Source organism: Lonchura striata, chromosome 2 (genome assembly GCF_050655825.1).
Source record: "Lonchura striata isolate lonStrDom1 chromosome 2, ASM5065582v1, whole genome shotgun sequence".
Lineage (NCBI taxonomy): Eukaryota > Metazoa > Chordata > Aves > Passeriformes > Estrildidae > Lonchura > Lonchura striata.
In genome coordinates this window covers 34,630,834-34,658,007 of record NC_140704.1, presented here as the reverse complement: position 1 = coordinate 34,658,007, position 27,174 = coordinate 34,630,834, and the positions used below count along the sequence as shown (strand labels likewise).

The 27,174-nt window shown below is 39.4% G+C and overlaps 1 protein-coding gene across 10 annotated transcripts in view; it reads right to left on the bottom strand.

Moving 5' to 3' along the window:
* The window catches only part of CREB5 (cAMP responsive element binding protein 5), a 256,957-nt gene that overhangs the window by 62,650 nt on the left and 167,133 nt on the right, over positions 1-27,174 (bottom strand). For all 10 annotated transcript variants that reach the window (XR_014951836.1, XR_002466113.4, XM_021538182.4 and 7 more), the window contains 2 exons: positions 11,886-12,012; positions 9,687-9,797 (listed from right to left, as the gene is read on the bottom strand). Coding sequence is in view for 8 of the 10 variants with exons in the window: in XM_021538182.4 (XP_021393857.1) it covers positions 9,687-9,797; positions 11,886-12,012 (238 nt within the window). In the remaining 2 variants the exon portion in view is untranslated. The remainder of the gene's footprint in view (positions 1-9,686; positions 9,798-11,885; positions 12,013-27,174) is intronic.

The following is a 27,174-nucleotide window of genomic DNA, read 5'->3' as shown; positions in this document are numbered from 1 at the left end:
CCAGATTCTGTACACATCCATATATTAATGTTTTGGCAATATTTTTTAATTTAATAAAATTCCTGGAAGATGAAGTTAGAGCAGTATCTGTTACAAACCTCCAAATAAATAGTTTTCTCTCTGACATAGTCACACACTACACACACACAGCAGCCTGCAGAGCAGCTGCACACGTCCATTAGATGGAAAGCAGATCAGGACTTCCCCCACCCTTACTCTGGGTATCTCCTGGCTGCTTTGTTGGCAGCCAAAGTGAAGTTCACGCTTAACCTCATGCTAAAGAGCCTCTGTTAACAGTTGGGGAACACTGTCCATCCTCTTCACATATATTTCTCCTGAACCACAGGCAGCACATAAAGGAAACTCTAGTCAAATCCAGTAATGATGCTAGGGAATTTTGGGAATAAAAAAAAAAGTAAAAAGTTGGCACAGTAAGGCAAATGTCATACTTCAGTGTATAGTGGTGTTCTGTCAGAAGCCAGACATATGAAAAATATTTACATAATTTAAAATAATTTGTACAGGTCTAGTAAAGTCTATTTTAGGCTTTGGGCTTTAATAAAAGTTTAAACATTTGCTAGCTCCCATTGGACTTCATGTGTAACCCTGGCATTTAAGGGCAGTATTGAGGATATGCCATTACTAAACTTTTCATATTAGTATGAGTGTGAACTGAAATACCAAAATAAAAAGATAACAATATTTCTCGTGACTTGCAAACAGTCCTGGACTTCATATGTATTTCCAGATGGGAAACTAAAAATGTACTCTATGTTTGCACATATATATTCAGAGGTGGCTTGTAGTCTAATTTAAACATTCCAGAATAATGTGACCTAAATATAACAACATGAATCATCCATCACTTTCAAAGAAATATCTGGCAATTTTTCATTATGAATCACTAGGGACAGATACCAATACCTGTCACAAAATTGCTGGTGGTTGTCTGGTATGATGAATCAATTATAAAAATCTTCTGGTATTATTCTGGGGATTAGAGAAAATAATGTATCCTTAAATATTATGTAATGAACACCTACAGGAAGCTGAGTTGAAAAGTGAAGTCAGATAAAGTTCATATGAGATTCTGGAGCAGTTGTCAAAGCACCAATGTGCAAGAATAAGAGGCAAATATGCATTAAATATTTAGTGTATAAAATGCTATGAATAATCTTCCCACATATGCTCTTTAGTCAGAATCCATGTAGTATGCAGAACATTCTGTAAAATAGAGAATATGAATTCTAAACAAAAAAAGTTAAAGCCAAAAGAAACAAAATGCTTACCTGGCGGTATCAAATTCTGGAAGGGCCAAATCTTGCCTAAAGGAAATTTTGAAATTCAGAAGTATAAACTAGGTCCTCAGCTGATGCAAAGAACATACAACTCATTTGAAGTCAATTCATCCAAGTTTGCAGATGAGGATCAGTGCTAAATTAGAAAAGTAATCTTTGACTATACTAAAATTCTTGACTCTCATATTATAAAAGTAGAGGATTATGGTATTCTCTTTTAAATTGCTTATGGGGCTTGTCTCCTTTCTGAGCACTCATTTTGGAAAACTAAAATGGAGAGGAGAGGAGTTGTGAAAAGGTGGACATTTGGTTTTAAATAATTTCCAGTAAACTGGACAACAAAACTGCAGGAATCTTGTCTGCTGATTTCTATTTTACAAAAGCTCTCTTTTTTTTTTAAGACATAATTTTAAAACCAAGCTTTCATTTCATTAATGAAAAGGTATATCATTACAATAACAATCCTAAATTAAAGTTCTTCTCCACTGATATTGTTACTAAATGAAGAATCTGATATTATCTTAAAGTAAGATTTCTAGAACATTTTTTCACTATGAAAAAGAGTTGGTTTCAGTGTGACTTTAATATAAAAATGGGAGGAAAAAAAAAGGACATCTATGACTAGAAGAGGAAGGTTTTGCATAAATTGAATTCTATTCCTAAAAAACGGACAGTTTTTTAGTCAAATCTTCATGCTAGTTCACCTTCAGCTGCTCAAAGTCCATGTTCCCCCTGCCTCTGCAATATTCCAGCAATGTCCAGTATTTCACTGTTTTCTTCATGACATAAGTTCTTTGAAATGAAAGGAACTATCTTAAGCAGAGTCGCTTGGATGTGCTCACCTTGCCAGAGCCAGTCCTCAGCATATGAGCAACAAAAGGAGTCAAGGCAACCCAGGTCCCATAGGGGGGCATCCCATAAAGTGGGCTGTGCAGCAGTCAGAATAAACGGGATACAGAGTGCAGAGGACACAACTAACTGTGCTGCATCCCATGCAGTCTGACTGCAGAGCACATTTGGGAAGATTATTCATAGCATTTTATACACTTAAATCTCAGATAAACTCTACCTGCCAGTAATTTGTTACTAAAAACCAGAGCTGAGCACAGTTTGCTGCGTGTTTCCAGAGTGGGACACCCAGCCTGTCCCAGTTTTTAAATTACCTCCTCTGAACATAAATGAGAAGTTGCACTAATGAACATCTGGAGGACAGCGTGTATCCTTCCCAGCACTGAGAAGTGTCACCGGCCATATCTGACAGAATAAACAACAAATGCTGTGAACATTCCCTCGGACTGCACACAGCTTGTAGCAGGGTTTCAAATATGTCTGTGATCTTAGAAGGAGCTCTGCAGGGGTATTCTTTAGTCCTGGTTTGGATATGGTTGACATTATGTGAAAGTAAGTGCCCTCCTGAGATTTCAGTGAAAGCCACAATGCCAGGGAAGCTGATCTCACAAGGCTTCCATCATCTCAGATGACAGAAGTCTCAGAAGATCAGTTAATTTTTGTCATTCTGAGCCAAAATCTCACCAGTAAAGTTCAGGAAATTTCAGGGACATTAAATTGAAACACAAAGCATCACCTTCATTCAGATTTGAATCTTAAATTTGAGCCTGCAGTCCCTGTAAGCTTGAGGAGTTCAATCTTCCCATTCTTCCACTAGTCATGAAAAACCAGTGTATTTCAACAATCATATTGATATTACCAGCATTAATATTAAGTTGAAAAAAAAAAAAAGCCATAAATTTTTCTCAGACAGAAATTATGTTTTCTGGAACTGGCAGACAGAAATTCTTCTGTGCTTGTTTCAGCTCTTCCACTGACAAATTGTGTGGCCCCTACTGAGTCACTTCAATTTTCTCTCCCAGTTCAACATTTCGAAATTATTTATTTCACAGGAAGACTACCATAATTAATAAACTGCTTCATTAGCTACTGCATAGTTTTTAGAAAATACTTCTTAACCCTGTCCATAAAGAAGAGATTTATTGCCATGAGGATTTTTCTTGCAGCTCTTGTGTCCTCAGTGGTTAAAATATGGGGCTGATAAAGTGCGTAAAACCATCTCCCCCACCCAAAGCCCATCATCATGAGATGCACTAGTATATCTCAATCAAATGCAAAAGCCTGAAACTCAAAACAATTTATATTATTTGTGGATCTTGCAAAAATCCTGGAAAATGAAAGCTGTACATATTCCAAGAAAGAGACTGAAATATATCTGTGTGAAGCAGAACTTCCCTATAATGCAACCATGTTTTTATTTTTACAGTTTCCTTCCCTGGCTTCACTAGCATAAGTAGTGCTTGCTTTTACTTGCATCAGCGCCCACTGACACACAACTTTACACAAACAAAATCTTTTCTGTAGGGGACAGTTGGGCACCAAAAAAATTACCCCTACATATACATATGTATCAGACTTCAGTTTCAAAACCTTATGACACACAAAAGTTCATCTGTTGGGCTAGATGATAGCTACAGCAAGCAAATACTGGGATTGTATTTCAGTTATTGCTATGGTTACAAAATCAGGGTGGACACTGGGGAGAAAAAGAGAAAGAGAAACAAATCTACAAAGACAGTAAATCCTCTAAGGAAAGAGGGTGGTGGAGAAACAGGGAGAAAGAGAGGGTGAGGGCTGGTGGGTGGGGGAGAAAGCGAGGTCACTTTAACACCCAGCTGAATCAAGGCAAACAAAATAATAAAAATCCAAGTTCTTTTGGGGAAATAGTGCTGATAAGATCACTGCAGGATAAAGTGACACAAAGAAAGAAAAATGCAAGGAATTGTTACAACTTGTGCCTGCAAGAAGAAACGCAATTCATATGCACTCGGGAGAAGCAAGATCAGATATTCGGCACATATTCACAGCAACTCTAACTGAACTGCCTTGCTTCTCTAGTGAATTTACTGAGCCACTGACAGCTTAAGAATTAGTTCCTACCTGGTCTAGTACATAATCCAGAATTTAGGCACGGCAGGTACAAAGTCCTGTTTCAGTAAACAAACCAGAATATGCTTATCTTCACCTCTCACAATAATACCTTAATCCACAGCAAGGTGCACTATCTGCAGGCAAAGCTACTTCCCAGGAAAGGTTTTAAAGCACGGAGCAGGAGCACACTGAAAGTTTGGCTTTGAGGTCTTTAAACATAAGCACAAATATAACAGGAGATACAATTTCAGAATAGTTAGTTTTGTCAACAGCTGCAGAAGCACCATGAGTTTTAACTACACAACAGTACCTTCTGTGAAAACACTTCTCAGTTACTGATACAGGAAATTTCATCATGACTATTTTTTTTATTTGGAAGATGTTGCTTTGCACATTTTTTTTTTCTCCTATGCTGCTTTCATTGCTTTATTGTGAAGTACAAGGTGAACAATTGCTGTTGAAAGCTCTGCAGAGATGCAACATTTTTCTTTCTTCTCAGCAGTCCAGAATCCATGCAAAGAAAAGCCTTCTGGCCCTGAAGCAGTATGTGCTGTTCTACTAACATAGACTTCAAACCATTTATTTTTTTCAACATAATATCTTCAGTCACAAAGTGGGAAGAATCTAAACCTAGAGTTTCAGTGGCTCTGGTCCTGCCTGGACTGCCTATGTCAGCCCCTTGCTCAAAATCACCATGAAGCCTTGGAAGCCTGGGCTCAGGAATCCAGAGGGATGTCCTTCCCAGGGCCACCAGCTGTCCCAGCCACTGCTGTTTGGGCTGCACTCTTTGCTTCCACGTGCAGGGGCTGCTGCAATGGCTGAGCGAGCACCAAAGCGGGGCAGGGGTGAGATCTTCCTCCAGCTGCTTCTCGCTCTGCACCGGCTGCACCGGCACAGCTCACGGGCACAGAAACACAAGTTATTTGTAAAACAAGGAGCAGCAGAAGGCTCCATCCAAACTCAGACCATAATCTGTATCTGATGGAAGCCTTCGACCTTTGTGGCTGAGCCTTTCCCATTTGGCTGGCATGTTGTGTTCCTGAGATAGGGAGATGTGCTTGTCTTGGAGCCATACAGAATGCAGCCAGGTCTCTGCAGACAGCCTGGCCTTTCTTCTGGGATGGAGAACTGAGTGATGCTTGCACTGGGATTTACACAGCCACCAGCAGGATCTGTACTTTTTCACCTGACAGATATTTTCAAATTTTTTTTTCTTTTTTTTTTATTCCATTTTTTTTTCTGTTCAGTAATGCTTAGAAGTCAAAAACAACAGCCCACAGTCCTCCTATGTACTTCTGATACAGAAATTTTTTTTTTCGTTTCTTTTCTTTTCTAAAGAACCATACACATTTTGTCAGGATTAAGGGCACAGCCAAGTTACACATGTAACATTTAATTTAAATTTTATAAAACTACATATCAAGCAAGTGGCAGACAGAAATTGTAAAAGAAAAAATTAATAGATTAAATTGAGAACTGTATTTTTAAGTTCAATTTTTTCATTGCCAGTCTGCTTTTTAAACCTTCTTTCAGAGGCCATAAATTTCTGCAGATAAAGATCAAGGCCTAGCAAAATTCAGATAGAAAGGAATCAGCTCCACGGAAAAGACCTGCTGTCACCCAGGCTCCCAGTGGTTCAGTGCACACCATTTATCTTTCATGCCAGTAATCCACACAGTATTGCACTTCCGAGCTCTAAAACCTCCAGTACTCTGAAAGTGCAAAACCAAGCTGTATGTAGGCAGTATATTCAGGCAAAGGCACCACCAACAGTTCCAGCTTCATAATACTTTCAGCCTACTGAACCACATGTTAATATGCTACACGTGCGACTCTGCATATTTTTACCATATACATTAAAGAGCTATATGTTTCCTCCTCTTTCCAGTGCAATATACTTTAATATAAAATCAATGTGTGTTTTTGGTGGGCAGCATAAGAGTTTCACCTACTCAGCTGTGAATCTAAGAAGTACTGATATAGATGTTCACTCATTCATTTACTAGGACAGTTTTAAAGCATTAGGTGATAACCTAATTGAGAGGCATACTGTGAGGGAAACTGAGATTGCTGTGATAAATTAAATCAGTTCTGATATGTCATCTACAATACCTTAATATTTGATGGAATGTTATCCTGAAAAAAATTAAACCAGGAAGCAAGTATTTTGGGTGACAGAATGTGGCTTTCCATAAATGCCAGATGATAGAAGGTGATTAAAATATGTAATGCTTATTGTAGAAACATTACATTAATGCCACATATATTCTATATTTGTGTGTAGATCTGCTTGTATATCAGACAATGGCTTCCATATCTATCAGACTGGCTTCCATTTCCCACTATAAACCAATTAAGGGTGTGAATCTTTTGCCATCTATCAGCTTTCCTTTAAAAACCTGACATCACACAGCATCTCTACTGATATTATTTATTCTCATGTAAATACAGAGGCAAATCAAGTCACGTGTCACCAAACAGAGTTATGACTGCTGCTTGCAGGGCTCAGGGACATACTGCCATGAGACCAGAAGGATCTGGTCTCACATCTGGGTCTCACATTTAGAGGAGCCTGTCCTGCATTCTGTCACATAGGCTTCCCAAAAGTGCTGATACTCCTGTGGATTTGGGCACCTGATGAATCAGGCCCAAAGTCCCCTGGACTTCTCCTGTTACTTCAGTCATTAGCTACAAGCATCTTAGATGACTCTGTCTGGTGTTGGACACATCCATTCTCTCTGGGTAGGCCAGCCAAAGAGAGCATAAGCAATGCTGAATGCACCAGCAGTAATAGCATAAACAGAATCTAGGAAAATCTGAAATTCTTTCTTAATGCAGAACACAGTCTGATAAGGTACTAAGCACCCTCACTTTTAACTAAGTCACCAGAGTTTGTGAAGTATTATGCTTTAAGTATGAGGAAAAGTGAAATAGATAATCCCTGCAACACAGATTATTCTGATTTAAAATTCATGAATTTGCATGTAAGAAAAAATTTTGCTCTGAATATTTCCTACTTTGTATTCAGGCAGATTATTGTTAATAGATTCATATTCCTTAAAGCAGTGGCTAAATTAAGAGGCTTTTTACATTGCATGTGTGCTCTTACAGAAACAAAATATAGTATTAGAATATATAAATATAAAATATTTTAAAAACCCCAAACCTGCATTTGAAAATAGGAAAAGTTCTGGAACTCTGAGTTATGCCTCTAAAGAGTTAATGTGTGCAGATTTTTTTCTACTCTAGGAAGAGTGGCAGAAGTAAAGGCTCTGCTTGTTCACTACACCACATTTTGGAACTGATAGCAATTTCTTCATACATTAAAATGCCTTCATACATTAGATTTAGGGACAAAACCTGCTTACTCAGATTAAAAGGTAATTTGTATTTATATGCACTTTCAGTTATTAAAGCACAGAATTTTCACCATATGCACCAATAATTTAATCTTATTCTTGAGTAGCCTCACACTACCAGTAAAAAAGAGGCAGGGGGTGTGAGGAGAGAGTAAACTGCAGAACCTTTAGTCCCCAAAACAGATGCCAGTTTTGGATTTATTCAGCCAAGGAGTATTTAGCTTGGCTCAGCTACACTTGCATTGAAAAAACACTTGCCTATTCCAAAAAGTTTTTAACAAGCTCTGCTGCAGATGCTGTTGCCATTTGGCATGTCACCGTCACTGTGTGGTACAGCAGAGAGAACTCTCAACCACAGGTTTTCCTTGGCTGGGGGAGCCAGCAATTTTTGGCTATCATTCTTCTTCTGGCCAAATGGCTGCATGTTTACAGAATGTGGTTTTAGAAAGAGTGTTAACAGAGGTTGGGTTAACAGCCTAACCCAGACCAACAGTGAGGCAAAGGCATGACCTACCCAACCTAAGAAAACAGAGATAGAATAAACTCATATGTGTTTTTGCTCTTAACCCAGAGTCTCTTATATGCACCATACCCATAGACAAGCAGATATTTTTCTTTGCCTCAGGATGGATGACAACAACTTTAAAAGCTGCACCAGTCATGCAAAGTAGAAATATATAAAAATATGTGGTTGCTTAATCTTTTTTGGCTTGATTTCTTTCTCTCACTTACGACAATTTTACCTTGGCAAAATGCCACTGAAAGAAGTTCAATGAAGTTACTCCTGTTTTTCACTATGATGAGATATCTCGAGAGGATAAAAATGGTACAGAGTTAAAACTAAAAACTTCTGTCTTCATACTACCATTAGACAGCAGCAAATGGCAGTTCTGCAACTTAAAAAGACAAAGCATTTCTACACTGATAACTTAATTCTAAGGATATTAATCCCAAATACCTCCACAAAAGTGCATATAAAGCTGGGGAAAACGTACATATGTCCACCTCTAGTTTAGTTTAACCACATTAATCCTATATCAGTACACATGCCTGAGAAGCCTAGATCTTTTAAGATGTAGCACAACTTTAAAAAACAATTTTGTTTTTTTGTTATGACATTTGACTTGTATAAATAAATTACATTTGTCCAAATTCTGACTCTTCTTTTTGATGGGAACACCACTGTTGCATTCCAGAAAAAGAAAATATGCCATTTATAGAGAGATAGAGATAGATAGAGACAGAGACAGAGACAGAGATAGAGATAGAGATAGAGATAGAGATAGAGATAGAGATAGAGAGATAGAGATAGAGATAGAGATAGAGATAGAGATAGAGATAGAGATAGAGATAGAGATGATAGAGATAGAGATAGAGATAGAGATAGAGATAGAGATAGAGATAGAGATAGAGATAGAGATAGAGATAGAGATAGAGAGATAGAGATAGAGATAGAGATAGAGATAGAGATAGAGATAGAGATAGAGATAGAGATAGAGATAGAGATAGAGATGATAGAGATAGAGATAGATAGAGATAGATAGATAGAGATAGAGATAGAGATAGAGATAGAGATAGAGATAGAGATAGAGATAGAGATAGAGATAGAGATAGAGATAGATAGATACAGATATTATTTGGTATGCTTCTCTGAACCACTACACTCCTATCTGGAAAAAATAAGGACTATGTACACTCCCTCTGCAGCACACACTATATACTCCACTCTTTATTAACTGACAATTTTCTTTCAAGTTGTGGAGCACAGACACCATTAGAGAAACAACCAGACCATTTGCTTAAATTCTATGGATCTGCACCAAAAATCCTATGGATCAGATGGATCAGATAGTTCACCCTTCAGTTCCTCCTCACCAAGAGTTCAGCTAGGACTAAGAACAACTTGAAAATTCATAGGCACAAAGGCAATTTACTACAGCATATTAAAAAAAAGAGTATAACGTATGACTAAGAATGAAGTAAGCAGTGTCTGGCTACATCTCCCCCCCCCCCCCACACACTGTCTGGGTAACTGGTATGCAACAACAATATGAGAAAATACAGTAATTTCAAAAAATTCTCTTTTTACCATTTTGGCTTCTGAATGCATTGGGGGAACTTGAGGGGAAGCACATGGATTATTGAGGTTCGGCCCTTGCATCCCCATGATGTTGGAGTTCATTGACATTTGTCGCTCCATCTTTTAAAAGAAATAAAAAAAAAAAAAAGCTTTGAAAACATCTGGAGACATTTGCAAGAATTTACTCTCAGTTTCTATTTAAATGGACTCAGCTTTATTTCTTCAAGTCATGACTGGGAAAATAACAATCTGTGTCATGAATTGCATATGTGTATGCACGTAGGCGTGTGTTTCATCAGAATCGGCCTTGAAAACTCACAGCCAATTATAAAGAAAGGGTTTCTTTAATAAACAAATGTAGCAGCCACCCAGGTTTGTGCTTTTTTGTAATGATTTTCTCCCTTTCAGTATAACAACACTCAGAGTTAAGTGGTTTTAAAAGCATCACTGTATAAAATTGTAGCTTCCCCTCCCAGTGCAGCCCAACTTAGCTTGTTAAAAGCATAAATAAAAATCTACAATCTCAAGCATATGGAAAATAAGTTGTCTCTTTTTCCTTCACTCGGACTGCTCAGCTGGGAAGAGTTTTCCACATGTCTTGTAAGGGAAGCTTTCATGCACTGCTGAGATAACAAAAAACAAAACAAAACTTCTCCTGGCTATTCAGAGCCCTTTCTGCAAGCTAGTCTCACTAGGCTGGAAGGGAGTGATACAAATAAAACCTAATGGCTGTAAAACCTCTCCTGGAGGGTATTCCCCAAAAAGGCAGGGGAATAAGGGCTGGTAAAACAGGGTTATGGTGCTGCTTCCAGACAGAGCCGAGCATCCCACCTTGCTTTGAGCCAGTCTGCTGAATCTTTGGCTCTTGCAAAAAAGACACTTTGGGGTACTGCTGAGCCATCTAAGCAGGGGAACAATTTTTTTGTGCCCTGTGGTGAAGCGTTGTCTCCCACCCTCCGTGATGCCTGGAAGAATGGGTGCTGGGCTTTGGGAAATGTGAATACACCACTGTGCCCTGGCAGAGAAAAGGTGCCAAAGCTTTCTTTTCATTTCTCCATGGGGTAGGAGGCAGCTCCCACTGCCACCTCCCCTGCAGCCCCTTCAGGAGTGCTGTGGGGCAGGAGGAGCAGCCAGTGCTGACACGCTCATCCCTCCAGGGCTTGCAGCCAGGGCACACCTGCCTGCCTGCACGTAAAGCTGCCCAAAGGGCTCCCTGGCAGCAGACTGAAGCCACTGAACTTACACTGCTGCTGGATGTTTGCTGCATTCGGGTTCCTTGGGAATCATGCCATAAAAAAATCTTCCCACAATGACATCCTATGTTTTTTGGGCTTTTTTTGTTAAACTCTCTGATCTATACTCCAGGAGAGCCTTATTGACAAGTTAATAATTAATAACTTATTCATGCTTGCTCAAACAGCAGCCAAACCTGAATCTTTGTATCTCTGTGGAGTGCTCCCCTTGATCCAAGAAAGCCAGAACAAGCAGAGCATTTCTCCCTGATCAGTTGCTCTCAGGTTTGTCTTGCAAACTGAACACAGTGAAATGTAGCAAAAACTTCTCATTTCTCCATCCCCTCTTCCCCATGTCATCCTTGTTTTTCTCCACCTCTAACCTACCCAAATGTCTTCTATTGAAAGGGTTAAAAGGTTAAAATAATTTAAAATTTGAAGTTACAGTTGTAAAGCAACCCTTTGGCTTCTGTAAGATAGGAAATATTCCTATCCCTCCAGAAATGATGAAAGATGAGCAGCAATTGTTACCTAGTTCTCAATAAGTGCAAGTTAACAAGCCAGAAAAGTAAATTGCATTTCTTTCTTTCTGAGTGGTTATCTCCCACAAAAGAGGATCACTTAGAGTTCACTGGCATAACTTGTGTACATTACTATTTCAGTTTTTTTTCTGAATTCAGAAATATCTTTTTGTTCCAATACAGACATACTGATCTCACCTACATGAACAAGTATGAGAATCACAAATTATAGTCTCATGTAAACTGCTTCTAATCACTCTCACACTCTCACACTAATTAGCATCCCATTAACTTAATCAGAAATACTCTAGTCTAAGGTGAAGCACCAAAGAAGGTCCGGCTTCCTTATTACACTAGGTTTTTACAAACCCCAGAAGACTTTTACCTCTGCTTAGAATGACTCAAACATAACACAACTTTCCACCCTGCACAAAAATCCAAATAAGAAAACTTACAGGCATGAGTACAGCAGAAGATCCTGGCATGGTAGGGTTGGGCAGGGTGCCGGGCATAGAGGCAGGCATAGGCTGTCTTTGTCGGTTGTGTAGGTGCAGTAGTGAAGACAGAGAACCTGGGACAGGCCTAGAAGAAAGGAAAAGAAAAGAAAGTTCTCATGGGCTGTGAAGACCAAAACAAGCCTTAGTCTGCCAGCCATTGGTAGGCACAGGCAGCTCCAGACAAGCAGGCACAGATAAAGCAATCCAGGATTTGTCCTTTCCTGCATAAATCAGTGGAACATAAAGTTTTCAAGAAGAGAATTAATCACCTTCCTTATTCTCTTTATCAGTTAAAGCTCCTGCATAGTTCATCTGATATAATATGAATGTAAACCTATCAGCTGGTCTCAGTCTAAGCACCTCTGCACAGCATAGCAGCTAGCAAAAGATGGTACAAAAAAGATTTTCCACAGACAAACCAGAAAAATCTGCTGGCAATAGTTCACTGCTGTAAGTTTAGCCCTCAGGAACAAAAATATCTGGATGATAGTTTTACAGACTATGACAGAAAATTAGCCACTCTTAAATTAATTTTGAAATTGTATCACCTGTAAATATGTTGCTCTAAAATGAGCATTTCAAATCACTCTTGATTATCTCTCCTGTGAAAATCAACCAAGCCTTTGTTCCAAAACAATATCACTCATTTTACGACTTAGCACACCATCAGGACACAAAAAATGGAAAAGAAAAAAAAGTAGAAATAAAATTAGGAAAATTACATTCAGATTAAGCAGTTTATGAAAGTAAAATGCATAGACTACAGAAAAGCAGAGTGAAATATTTTGGCAAAAGGCATTCAAAAGATTTAGAAGGATATTTTTAAGTACAGGGAAAGCTGCATGTGAGAAAGCATGCCCACTCACAAAGGAGAATCATAAAATTAATCTATTAAAAAATGCAGGGACTATACTTTGAAAAAAGCCTTTAAGATGTGACCTTGGGAATTATGTTAACAGTTTTTTGTTGTTTGGAGCTTTTTTTTTTAGTTTTGAAGAAAAAATGTGAGTTGCTTGAAGTTTTGGGTGAGTGTAATTTGCTACCTTTACAAGCTCTCAAAAACCTTGAAAATAAAGTTTTCACATACAGTGCCTCAACAAACATTGACAGTACAAGAAGGTGTGTTAAGTTCTCAGAGAACATAATGCTTTTCTGTATAGCACGTGGTTTAGATTGTTTATTGGGAAGGAGAGTTGCCCCTAAAGGTATGAGACAAACTGGAGAAGAGGGTGAATAATCTGGGAGTGTGAAGAGCCAATGCAGGAGCTATCATGGCAAAAGTCTAGGCCTCTAAACATCACGTTATTTAAAGCCTTGGCAGAAGCATCCTTTGCTCCAGTGATCAATCCACAACTAGCCATAAAAGCCTCAAAATTAGGCTGACCTGGTCAGGGGAAGCTGAGTCATAACCCCAGAGGAGCAAGAGGTAAGACTATCCTGCTTGACCTGAACTGTGTCACACCAAATGATGGGCTTTTGCCCCTCCAAATGCAAGTGGTACTGGCAGCTATGAACACATACAAGCCTCCTCTAACTTTAGCTGTCACTTCCAGCTATCAAATATTGTGCAAAAAGCTCAAAGTCTGTGAGCAATGGGATTCACAGATATCCAATTTGGAGGACACCACACCCAGGGTCTCAAACTGTAGGTGCCTGTCTGATGGCAAAACCACCTTCTTCTGACATACAAGTCTCCTTCTCTTTTGCCAAAACTTCAAACCACCTAATCCCCTTTTCTTTGAAACTCCCCAGAATTTCCCATCCTTGGACTTGCACTCCTTCAACACTTATGTCTTCAACCGTGTTTCCCTAGAAACATTTCTATCCCAACAAATGCCACCTCAAAATCCTTGCCCTGACAATTCCCTCATACTAAGACACTGCTCCTCCCACCCTTCTGCCCTCAGCTGCCCTCTTTTAGCAGCTGTACACAACTGAACCCATCCTTTTGTCTTGGTTCTCTGTGGAGAGAAAAAGCCTGTGTTTTGAAGGATGTTTTAAAAATCCTCCCAGACACATACAGTACTTATTCAGAAGGGGAAGAAAGAAGCCCAAAAATAACAACAAATGTATCTCAGATACAGACAAGGAGTTCTTCCTATTCTTCCCTTGTTATCTGCTGATGGAGGAATGTGATGTACTTACATCTTCATATCACCTTAAAAAATCTCAAGACAACATTTTCCAAATGTGTGGTGTAATCCTGTGGGAGAGTGCAGTAAGTTCTGTGAGGGAGCATGACTGAGTTTCTGAGATATGCAGCTCTACTGTCGGCTCAGCACATGGGCTGAGCCTGGGGTGCCGTAGAGGTGGCATAAAATGGAATAGATGCAGTGCAGGAAAAATGAGCTTGGAAAATATACTCAAAGTACACAGACCCTGACCCATTCTACTGCCCACTTAAACTCAGCTGCTCCACCTACCAGCACTCATTCACACATGAGGACTTGACAAATCAATAGGACATGGTCAAAATATCATGAAAAATGGATTCAATGCTCTTTTGAAAAGTAAAAAGTTAGGAGATATTGGGTTGAATGTGAGGAGGAAATCTTAGTTTAGTTTTTAGAGGCTGTGGTGACCCCTACAAGCAGGGTCCACTTCCCACTGGCCCATATTCACGAGAACAACTGCCCTGCAGAGCAGATGACAACAAACTCAAATAGGTCTTCTGTGCCTCATGCTTTAAAGTCCATGTGCTAGACAGAAGGGCTGGAGCCCCATGTTGGGGCATTTGAGGGGCAGAACAGAGTGTACTGAAACCCCATCTGGGGACGCCTCATGGGGTTCCCTCCTAGACAGGGGGTGGGAGGAGTGGGCAGGAAAGGAGAAAGCACTGGTGCACTCTCCTGCCTGGCCTGGAATGAGACTGAGGTGTGCACCCACCTGCCCACTCTGCAGCCCACTCTGCCCACCAGATTAGATGTGTGGGAACTTATATCTAAGGAACAGAATCTATAGGAACTGTACTGGCCAGAGTCACACATTCAATAAAAATACCACTTGAGTTTTTAGTGGGGTCAACAAGCACCATGAAAAGAGCCCCCCCCCTCCCCCACTTTTATTCATTCTGAGAGTGCCTACATACAGACCCTTTGTACAATTCACCAGTTTCCTAATAAGCTTAGGTGTTAGGCTGTTTGACAGAAACTTATTTTGGCCTGACTTATACAATTTGTGCAAGTGATTCTCAAGGGACTGCATGGTTTGGGTTTTGCTTATATGTTCCAAAGCCAAAAAAATTTCCAAAATTGCTTTAATGAATTTGGGAATGGGTCATGGGCAAAAGGGAATTATTGGTATTTATTAAAATGGCAAAGAAGCTTCCTTGCTGTCCCCAGTTTTACCTTTAACACTGATCCATTTTAGGGGAAAGCACATACTTTACACTTAGGTAGAAGAAAAAGAATCTTCAATTCTTCAGGTATTTTTTCTTAGCTAGTCTGTTCCCAAGTCTGCTTTTTAGAAAAGGTTCAGAGCAGCCAGAAAAGACTTGCACTTCAAGGTTGAGTCTCTTTGTTGAAAAGCCTGTAATGCTCCTACCATCGATAAAAGTTCTACATAATGCACTCTGGATCACTCCCTGCCATATGAGGAAAACTGACATTGGCCAGTACTCATGGATACCTCCATTGCTCCTACACCTATTACAGCTCGTGGATTTAGCACGTGCTCCTGCACACTCACTCTCACAGAGCTCAGGGAATGTGTATGGCACAGAACTGTACAGACTGAGATACTCAATTTGTCTAAGACATCTCTTCCAAGGAAAACACAATTTCTTTTGTTGTTGTTTTCTATCTGGCAGCAAAGAAAGTCAGTGAGAGTCTATAATTGTTATTTTTTTGGTGGACATATTGAATCTGCTCCTCTGTAAATGCTGAGGATGTACTGCCTGCAGCCTGTCAATCAATATTGCTGACTGGGAGATTTTCATTCCTTGGCACCTGTGTTGCTAAATAAATAGGGCTGTTGGGCAAACAGCCCACAGATAAAGGACATGTAAGATAGAGAACTGGCAGATGCTCAACCTCACTGAAAATCTGTCTACCCATGAAATTTTTCCAAAATTTAGAATTTTTTTATTGTGTTCCAGTGGAAGCCTGCTGTTGAACATGATGGGGTCTCAGCCAGCATCTGTATGCTGTCTCCTTGGGCATACGTGGCCTGGATAGTCAGCATTACGGTGGCTTAGTAAAATACCACACGTTAGCCCAGCTGCTGCAACTGACTATGTTGGCTCTTCTTCCTCTGCATGGTCGTGCTAACACCATGAGTCACCCTTATTAACATTTAAACAGATGGGTGGTACCCTGCTAAGCCATGACGACTCGATCATGTTCCATCATATGACTCTACCCAATGATTAAAGATAACTCCTCTATGCAATCAAATATCTAGGATATATACTTCAGTGTCTGCCTCCTTGATTAATACCAAATACTCCGTTTGCTATGATGCAATTGATGCCTGATGACCAAACACTACACTCGTCTATTAAAAGACTAGGCTTCCCTTAACTTGAAGCCTTCAAGGACAATTTAGGCAGATGACAATTTGTTGCTGAGGTCTCATGAGAGTAAGTTCCTACTGACCTAGACCATCTGGGGCTATGTGCAAAAGGACTGATGCTATTTAAAGTATCATTGCAGAATGTTTTCTACTATGGTAAAGCACTCCAGGTCAGTGGGTCTTACCATGACCTCTCTCATGCTCCTTACTCCCCTGCACGAAACAGTCGTGCAAGGTCATCAAGAATACCTACACCACAACCCCATTTTGTTCCTCTTCAGCTAGCTCTGCTGTGGAAAAAGTTTAGCCAAAAGTATACCAAGTTGCAATGGAGTAAAGGAACTCATTTCTTTACTTTCCATAGCCTTCAGACCAAGCCAGCTCACACCAGAGCATCCCACAGGTGGCTGTTTGTGCTGTGGAAATTTGCCATGTCAGGTCAGCACTGGCTGAGGGATTTCTGTACCATGCTGCTGTTACACAACACCCTTGATCAGACTTTCATCATTTTTATATAGATGTATAAACATGCATGTATCTACATATTTATTACAATAGTGCCTAGAAGCCTTGGTTTAAAATAATGAGGTGGGTGAGGTTCTGCCCCCAAAAAGCTTGGAAATCAAGGAAAAAATGAGGGATAGTGATTTGAAGCAATAGGGAGACAGAGGTGAATAAGGCAGCAATGATATCATTACGATCAATGTAATGAGGAGCAGTCACTGCATGCCAGCAGTCTGGATATTTTCAAGAGATGTCAGTATGTGCATGTGGTTTGGGTGGCTTTCAGGCTTAAGCCCCCAAGTAGCCTACCACACTGAGAATAAGCACAGCTGGCTGCAGTCTATCCTCTGAAAGTCTCACTGACAGCCAGGTACTGTCACAATTAAACTTTTCATTGCAGAAAGTAAGTTTCCTGGAGCTTGTGTTTCCACAGACCAGCTGCAAGCTGCTTTTACAGCAGCTACTGCAGCCAGAGTACCTGGCCCAAGTGATGTCCTGGGCCTTCAATATTTGAATAATTCAGTCGGAGGCAAAGACATGGAGGGGATGTTTTAATCTGAGAAATGTGTTCTGACTGGAGGTGCTGCCTCATTTGCTGCTTGTCTGCTGATTTTTGATCCACGCTGTTATTATTTAAACCTACCAGTCTAATTAGGGCTTTCCTTATTTGTGATCCATTATTTCCCACCCTCAAAGTAGGGCAGTTATGTCTAGTTTCAATTTATCCATTTGTCATTCAGAGGAAGAAATAAAAAACAAATACAAGGGAAAGCAACAGCAAAGCATGAGACCAGTACTTGGAATACCTTGCATAGTTGTAAGGGACCTCACCTGACCTGCTGTATCCTATGCTTAACGATGTTTTAATCACATCACCACCAGACAGCCAGGCTTTCCAAGAAGTGGGAGGTTTGTGTCACCAGGATTTTTCAGGGAGCCAAACCATATTCAGGGGAAAAAAACCTGGCACCTAGAATTTATGGCTCCCCGCCAACCTAGTAAAGATCCTTGTTTGTATTTCTCAGATAATTCAGACATCTGCATGATGTGGGCAGATTATTATTATCAGTAGCAGACATTTATACTGTGGTGGTGCCCAAAGGTCCCAGTTGGGACCAGGACCCCGTTGAGCCTGGCACTGTACAAACACAGATAAGAGACAATTCATAGAGAGTGTGTTTATATTCTAGGGACACAAACCAGATGAAAAGTAGAAGACGGAGACAGAACACACAAGCAAATAAATATGCTAAAGAATTGGAGACAATTTAGAGGTACAACTCTGGTTGCCTTTTTGTTTCTTTGTATTTTTTTTTTATTTAACTGGTATGCTCAGAAATGACAGGACCAAGGAAATTTGCAAGAGGAAGGGAGTAGCTAAGACTGAGACACAAGGAGAGCAACACTCTAGAGAGGGAAAATTGTGGCTCATAACTTAGAGGATTTGGGAAGCACCCAGACAAAGCTATGCTTTCTGTAGAGTTTTTTAATGAGGTGTGCATGTATCTTCATATATTTTTGACCTTTAGGTATTTTCCCAGTGTTGGATAAGAAGAGATTTCTGCCTGAGAAAGAGAAACCAGCTGATGGCAAAAACACTGGCAAAGTGAAAGTGATGCTTGACACTGTAATAAGAAACTGGAGGACTGAGATAAGTCTAAGCTTCAAAAAGTACTAAAGACAAAGTGTTTGATTCAGAAGTGAAGGGAAAGCCCATGTAAGTGTCTCAGAAGAGCTGGCACAATTAAGGTAACAAGCTGTACATTGGCACAGAAGAAGAAGGAATTCAGCAACAAGCATTACAAAAGGAGCAAGATGCAGCATGCAGATATGAAATGATACAGAAGTCAAAAGCAACTAAAGAGGTGTTAGTTCTCAATTCAAATGTCCCTCAATGTGACATGGGGAGAAGCTGTTCATTGGAAGCAACTCCGTGAGAAATGTATTCTTGATCTCTTGTTCTAATACACAAGGACAGAACACCCAAATGAAGGGAAAGAATAAGTAAAATAAACAAACAACCAAAAGAACCAGTAAGAGAATGGAGATATATATATATATATATACAGTAAAATACTATCATCCTGTGGAAAAATGCCTTCAAAATGCATTAAAAACTCTGTACCTGAGCTTGTAGGAGAAAACTTCCACAAATCAGCAGACCCATCATGTATTTAGTGGGTCAAAGTCTATTTAAAGTTTTAGTCAATGATAAATTTTTCCTTTAGAAACTCCAGTTCTGCTAATGCCACCTATATTTCCTGAACACATGTTTAAGGAACCTCTGCAAATTCAGCACAAGGACCAGCAGGTCCTTGGAAGGCTCACAAAACCCATTAACATTTGCCTTTTGGTTCTTACGGGTCTTGGAAACTGCTGGTTTCAATCTTTCTTTCCCTCTAAATATTTCACTGGGTCTTATTGCATGACCCATTACAAGAAAAATAAGAAAAGCTAGAATGGTTTCTAAGACTATGACCTCCTTGAAGAAGTTTATGTTCTGTACAGTGTTATGCACACAGCTGGAACTCACAAATGGTATGTGAAGGATAATGGCATAGTTAAAGCAAAACAGGGAAACACTGCAAAAGGCAGGTTCAAGGATTATAAAGAACTAGCCCATATAAAAACACATTCTTGCATTAAAATAAGAAAAAAGAGAAGTGGGATAAACCCAAAAACTTGCAATATAAATATGATTTGATCATAGAAGCAAGCAACGATATCAAACTGATTTCACTGCCACCATAGTCTCTCAGCTCAGACAGAACCATGCTTAGTTCTTCAGGAAAACAAATGATTTTGCAGCCCCACAAATAAAGGTGCATCATTTTTCTTTGAAAAAATAGGTAGCTATAACACACAAATACATCAAATGGCAGCTGACTTAAATCCAGGAATAATAACAGCAATAAAGCTTACAAAAGCACTTTTTAACATGACCATTCTTTTTAAAATCTGGCCTTAAGATTCCAGCCTGACAAGCAAAATCAATAAAATTTGAAAATCTGAGGCTTGTTGAGAAAAATATCAACAGGTCAAAGAGCTGGAAAGAAACCTACCCACAGCATCCGGGTAAAGTGACAACTGAACACCAAGTAACTCTTCTGCCAGGTTTGGGCTATCTAAAGGTGATGGAGCCCTCATTCGCTCAAGTGACTCCTTTCACACACATGTCATAGCAGTGCAAATGGATTTTATTTGACCTTCACAGCTTTGCATCTGAAAGGGATAATAGGTTGCAAAAAGGATGGGGGGAAAGCACTTTTTGAAAGCGTTAGTTCCCTCTTAAAAGGCTGAGGATGCCTTCAGATAGCTCTCACTGATTGCTCAATACTAACTGATTCCTATGAGGTAAAACAAATTTCTCAAAATTGTCTTTCTATTTAATGTTATTATTTTGACCAGTGCAATTTAATAGAAATACTGAGATAAAAGAGCTTTGTAAACCCTCTTTATAATAAAAATATTTAAAAATATTTTTGATGTGATTTATTTTTCTTTTCCTTTTTTCCTTTTTTTCTTTTAACTTCCCAAACAATGCAGAAGTTTGTCTCTGAAAATAAGATGGTGAATTACAGCAAAGTTATGAAAACAAAGAACCAACAGTTTCTCCAGTGCAGGCTTGTTACCATGAGCTAATAATTCCAGACTTTAAGCAAGCTGAGCCTCTTTTTTAATAACTGCATGCCTCTAGGCAAGTATTTCTACTAAAAATTATTGAGGCATGGAACAAGGCAAGGTGTGTGAGCTAATGTTGGATTGTTCAGCTACTAAACCAACTCCTATAGCAATGAGCCTGCACTGAACTGACAGATTATTTCTCTGTATACACTTGTATAAACATACTGCTTAAGGTCGAAATCTGTGTAAGCTTTCTTTTCAATTAAAATGTCAAAGATGACAGCACATGTTTTCACTGTCCTCCACAGGATGATGGATGCTGCGGCAGCAGTTTCATGCCCCCATGTTTCAGAGATGTTTGCCTGCCTGGGTGTCTAAGGAAGATGTACTTGCTGATGTCTTCATGTGCCTGCAGGCAGACAGCGCTGCCATACTAATACTTTGGGTGGCTTTACCTCTCTTGACTTTTTCTTCCTCCACATTGCCCCTGTGGGCCACCACATCCAATGTTGTAAAAGTTAGAGCAGAAAGGCTGCTGTGCACAAAGGGAAAAGGGTCCTGGATTAATTAAACTACAATTACTAGTTAAGAGAAGGCCAGTTTCTGGTCATGGCCAATTCAGTTAGGTCCCCAGAGAAAAACAGCTGCTGTGGGTAGTCAACAAAAAAGATAAGTAGACCCCAAAGGAAGCTTCCAGCAATTTAAATGTAAAATAATATTAATTAAAATATTATTTATCTGAATTTTCACTTTTCTTCAGCTCCATATTAATAAACAAATAAAACTGTAACCATCAGTTTCTCATTCATGCTCATCAGTCTAGAGCTTGTACAAAGACAGTGGCTCCAAGTGTTGCTGAGTCTCAAGACCATGTGGCAGTACAAATCACAGCACATGCAGCCCCAATGATATGGCTGGGCACGGAGCTGAGATTTGGTCACAATTTTGCTAGAACATAGATTGACTAAAGAAAACAGCCTAAATGAGAGAAAACCAATTCAGCATCTGTCACTGGCAGATTCAGTGTGTCTCCTGCTGACAAGTCACAAGTCTTCTGTATCCACTATGGAAAGCAGAGTTTGCTCTGGTTAGCAGAGCACAGTCACTAATGAAGACAATATGTAGATGTATATACATGTGACATTGTTTATTTACAGAGATTTAAATTCTACACTCAACACAAAAAATACTATAAAAGTAACACATACTGTAGAAATTTTTAAGAAAGGCATTATATAAGATAATTCTACATTATTTCCTAAACAAAGTAGGAAATAAGCAAAATTGAAAATTAGAAGCCTGAAAAACTCTCAGATGATATATGACATCAGCATCAGGCCAAAATCCAGCTCTTAATCCTATCCTTTAGCAAGATTGCCATAGAGCAACTGTGCTTTTAAACGTTCATTGCTTCCCAAGTACTTCTGCCATCAGCACATTGTTCCTGTGGTGCCAGCCTCTCCCTGCAGCCTAGAGGAAGTTAGCATGGCCCACCATGGTTGCAGCCCCAAATATGCTCAGTGTCTCAAAGCTGCTGGTTGTTTCATTGGGGGAGGAGGCAGAGGAGAACATTCATGAGGGTGTACTCTCAATTATCTGTTCAGCAAGTCATCTCCAGGAGTAAAAATATTTTAATGCTGCCAAATAGCTATGTATCTTCAGTGACCTTCTTCCCACCCCCAACCCACTTCACTGATTCCCTTCAAACTTTCATGAAAATCAAAATGAATATATGCCACTTCTTGGTAAGAACCTTTGCACATCCTTCATCTCTTAAACATGCCAAAAATCCCAGCTGACAGCTATATTAGTACAAATTATGAGAAGCACAGGGAAGAGGTGAATCTCAAGGCACACAGGACAAAGTCATGGAGAACTGCTGCAACTGTACTTCAACAGAGACCAGCTCCAAGCCAGTGTTGCTTGCTCTTGTAATTTAAAGGATTCACAATGCCTTCTCTGCCTACCTCTCACTGGGAGATATCCACTGATTGCGAGCATCAGTCAAAGAAACAGAAATCACAAACACTGTTTTTACATAGCTAAGGCAAATCACACTGAAGGGTGGAAATCATGGTAGCTGCTATTTACTAATAAATTCACTTAGCACAATCCCCAAGAAATGTATGCTCCAGCAATGCCCCATGACAACAACAGAATCACTACAGGGTGTAGCTGTGGGAGGTTTTGCTGACTCTTAGCTGCTGATACAGGCCAGCAAAGGTTTCCAGCAGCACGCAAAGGGAAGCAATGACAGCAAATAAAAGCCATTGTCCACTCATGTCCAGCCACAGATACATGGGAAAAATTCTCTCTCTACGCATGCATGCATGCATAGAGAGACAGCAAAAAAGAGCAGGCATACAAGAAAGGTCATTTTATTCCACCAACAAAGTGTACATTGTCATCATAATTCCCAGTCACTATCCATGCCCATTCCCATTCTTTTAAGAACTGGTTCAAGCAGGAACCTGCAGGTAATTTTGAGGTTGGGGTTCATTTGTTTTCACATCAATGCAATTAATTTCCACTGTAAAATGCATCTCAGGCATTCAGTCAAAATAGGCCTAAAATAATTCTGAAAAGCTCATCTGTCTCCAATCTATATAATGTTTTAAAAATTGGATGCATGCCCTGCAATAACATTGCACTTCACAAAGCTTAAAGCTCTAAACTTGAGGGTATCAGTTACATTGAAACTGTACTAAATTAAAACATCCAGTTTCTGGTTTGCATTGATTTATAAATATCGACAAAACTACTATTGCAGTCCTTACAACTTTGGGTGCTTCAAGCTGAATTTTCAACAGTTCAGGGTTATTTTCATTTTTATTGTGGCTACAGTAGCCTTTCAAGTTATAGATCAAATTCTAGATAACATGTAAATCTTAAATCTTGGTTTAAGAAATATGCATACAAACCAACCAATATACATGATAAAAAGGAGCAAGTCTAAGTGACCAGTAATGCAAATACCAAACCACACTTTTTTATTTTTACTCTCTAGCTTAAAGCAGAAAGGATACTTACTGTTATGAAATGTTCTAAATAGAAGCAAGTGGAAATGGAATTAAAAGATGAGAAGGTAAGTATTTCTAAGTTGTTTTTATTAACCAGGAATTTGATGTTCTCTTTTGAACTAGTCTTTAAAATGAGACAAACAATATTCAAAAATCATATTCAAAACTTTTCTCCTAAAAACAGTTCCACATTAACCTATCTGGTAATCTTCAAAATGTGCCTATTTATGACCAAATTATTGCTGAGGAAATATAAACCTGAAAAAAAAGAGACCTCATGAGCTGTAGCCCAGTTAACACAATCATTTGAGAAAACAAGAATAGAATGAATACATCAACAGCGAGAGAGCTAATTCTCAATGGTGTACAGCACAGAGCTTTGCCAAAGACAATGGATTTAAACCAACTGGGAATCTCACTCATACCCACACATGCACGCACACTCCATAAACAGACAGTATGTAACATGCACTACATCCAGTTGTAAAACAAGCTTTGACACTGATCTGCGTCTTATGCCTCAAAAGAAAACAAAAATCCCCATTTTAACTTTGACATCTGTGAATTGCTACCAAGTAAACTGTCCTAATCCCCAGTGGTGATTAGCTTATGAAGTGAAGCAGATCCAAAATTATGGATCACCATACTATTCACAAAATTTCTCCTGGCCAAACTCCACCCTTGTTCTTCTTGATACCATCTCTGAAGCCTATGCTGACCTGCAAAGCGCCTTTTCACTATTCTGTTCAGCCTATTTGCCTCGTGCAGCACATACTGTTGAGTTGAGAAAGACAAGGAGAGGTGGCAGATGTTCTTTTGGGCATGATACTCTTGCCACTGAAGTTCACAGGAGTGCTGCTAATACAGTCATTTAGAACAGAATGAGACCAAACAAAACGTGTGACCTATGAAGACATTTTCCTAAATTATACCCTGAATACTGACTTAATGCCTGCTAATGACATGCTACATCATACTAAGAAAAAAAAAGATTATTTTACATCTTTACCTTCCAATTTGTTTCCAATTTGTACTGATGTGTTTGCTTTACTGTTTCATAGATGAGGGGGAGTCTTGTTTGTTTGTTCTTCAGGTTTTTTTATTTTTTATCTTATCTTTGTATTCAAAGCAATGCTGTCTTAAAGAGGAAACATTCTCCAAAAGCAGAACTTTGCACTGAAGATTAAAATAACACCCTCTGCACCAGTTTAGAGTAAAAGGCTTAATGGTCAGCAAAGAGTCATGTTAAAGAAGCTCAGGTCATCCTGCCACCTTCCAAGAGTCTGCAGTATGAACTAACAGACTGCTAATTATTTATTTAATGTGTTTACATGAACCGTAAGTTTTCTTGCATGCTCCATGAATAGTCATGGTTTGAAGTGTTTCATTTTTTCTCCAGTTTTTCCCCTTTGAGAACTGCCATTGAAACAATGCTTTAACTAGAAAGTTGTCATGCCAGGGGAAGTAAAAGACCAGCACTATGATCAGCAGAGACAAAAGTTAAGTCAGGTGAATTTTAAAACTCTGTGGGTACTGGATAACTTTAAGATATTGCACCCCACAGTCTTCAACACAATGATTCAGCAAGGAGGAAATAATCTTTGCATAAAATACTTCAAAAAGGCCAGGCTGACCAGGCTAGAAGTAGCTCTCTTGCTGCCTTTGCACATTTGAAGTAATGCCAATGATCTAGATGTGGCCTGAGTCTCCTGTAGACACACAGGATGGAAAATGCCCTCCCAGAAACACATAATTTCAACTCCCATCAACTCCCAGTGCTGCAAAATCCAAATCCAAAGTACCACTTTTCAGTGAAGTGCCACTATAGCCATCAGATTCAACTGCAGCATTTGCATCAAGAGTTTCCAGATTTAAACTGTGGAACAGGTAGGCTGGAGCTGTCAGTGGAAGGCCTCTGACAATGTAATTTGTTTGTCCTGCTGGCCTGACAGTCAGTGCATGCTGACATTCAAGAAACATTAGTTGGTTTTGTGAGGTTTTTTCTTTTTTTTACTGCTTGGAGCTGGGAGGGCAGAGGAAAACAACTCAGCTTAGGGAGGAGACAAAGCAGAAGATGAATAATGGAAAGGAGATGTGTCCTTCTCCAGATGTCTCCTATAAAATAAGTGTTTGTCCCATGTACCCAGAGACATGTCAATACACTGCAGGTGAACATGTTAAAAAATATTAACTTTACCTAAACAGCAAAGTGGCAGCTCCACTCAGTTTGCACTAACATCATATCTATTTGCTTTCGTCACAGGGAGCCAAATATTTTACTGATCTGGTTAAAATATCTCAACAGTCACATAAATAGACCCAGTCAAAGCCTGTTGCATCACCTGCATTTATTTTTTACTGTTAATATTTAGCAATGGAAGAAAGATACAGATCTGTGCTCTATACACTTGCCATCTCCAACACTATGATCTCAGCTCGGAGAGCAGCAGGAATTTGCACAGCAGTGAGTATGGCTGGTTTCCAGGGGTCGGAAGCCATGGCTTACTCACTCTGCTCCACATTTTCTGCTGTTGTTCTATTTCTATTTTTTTTTTTTTTTTTTTTTTTTTTTTTTTTTTTTGTTAATGGAAAAGGCAAATATGAGAAGCATAAAGAATAGGGGAAAAGTCAGATTGCAGGTCAGCAGCATGTTTTATTTTATTTTCCCCTGGTCTCTGTGTTTTGTGAAACATGGATTTAGACCTTGCATTAGCCTACCAGATAACAAGTCCTTAAAAAGTCTTGTACATAAAATTTGATGAGACTAAGCATCTAGGAATATATGTATCTTTAGACCAGAAATCTGCCTTTATTTCTCTATCTATAGCAACAAACCATCTGAATCAACAACATTGCACCTCATATAAACTTGACCCAGTCCATGTAGGCTATGTAACAAAGGTAATCTGTGACTTGAGAAAAGAAAATGCAGCAATATGTATGCAAGACACTTCGTATTTGGCAGACACATACAACCAGCTGTTTATTCTTCAGTTTGTGGCTATACATCTACTGGGACATCCCCCACCTCTGTAAACCTTGCTTAGCTCCAGGTCTTATTTCCAGTGTTGATTTAACCCTAAGTTATGAATAAGCATAGTGCTTGGGATTTAAAGTTGTGTCATTTAGTATCATTTTTGACATCTCCACATATTATAATGAGCAGCTTTTTCACAGAGGACTTGGGATCTGATCTTAATTTGCAGTAGTGTTATGGTCACAATAAATGTCTATTTCATATGTTCATAAGAAGTCTCTAATGCAAATGGAAAGTGGCTGTTTTCTTGTAGTTTCAAAGCCACTACAGATCTGTTCCACATGCAAACCGATTATCAATCCACCATTGTGCCCTGGCTTCTGTCCTGGCACCAGGCGCTCCCATGCTGACCAGTCTCAGCAGGTATTGTAGCTTGCATAATAAAGGAACAGGTTATGAAATCATTAGCACCTCAGCTGAGGCTGCCACAGGGATGCCCCTCTGTGTTCATTGTGAAATGTTTCTTTGGCAGCTGCGTCCTAGAAGCATATTTGGGTGTTATTGCTTCAGCATTGCCACACAGAGTGGAAAGCAAGCCAGTGTTTTCATG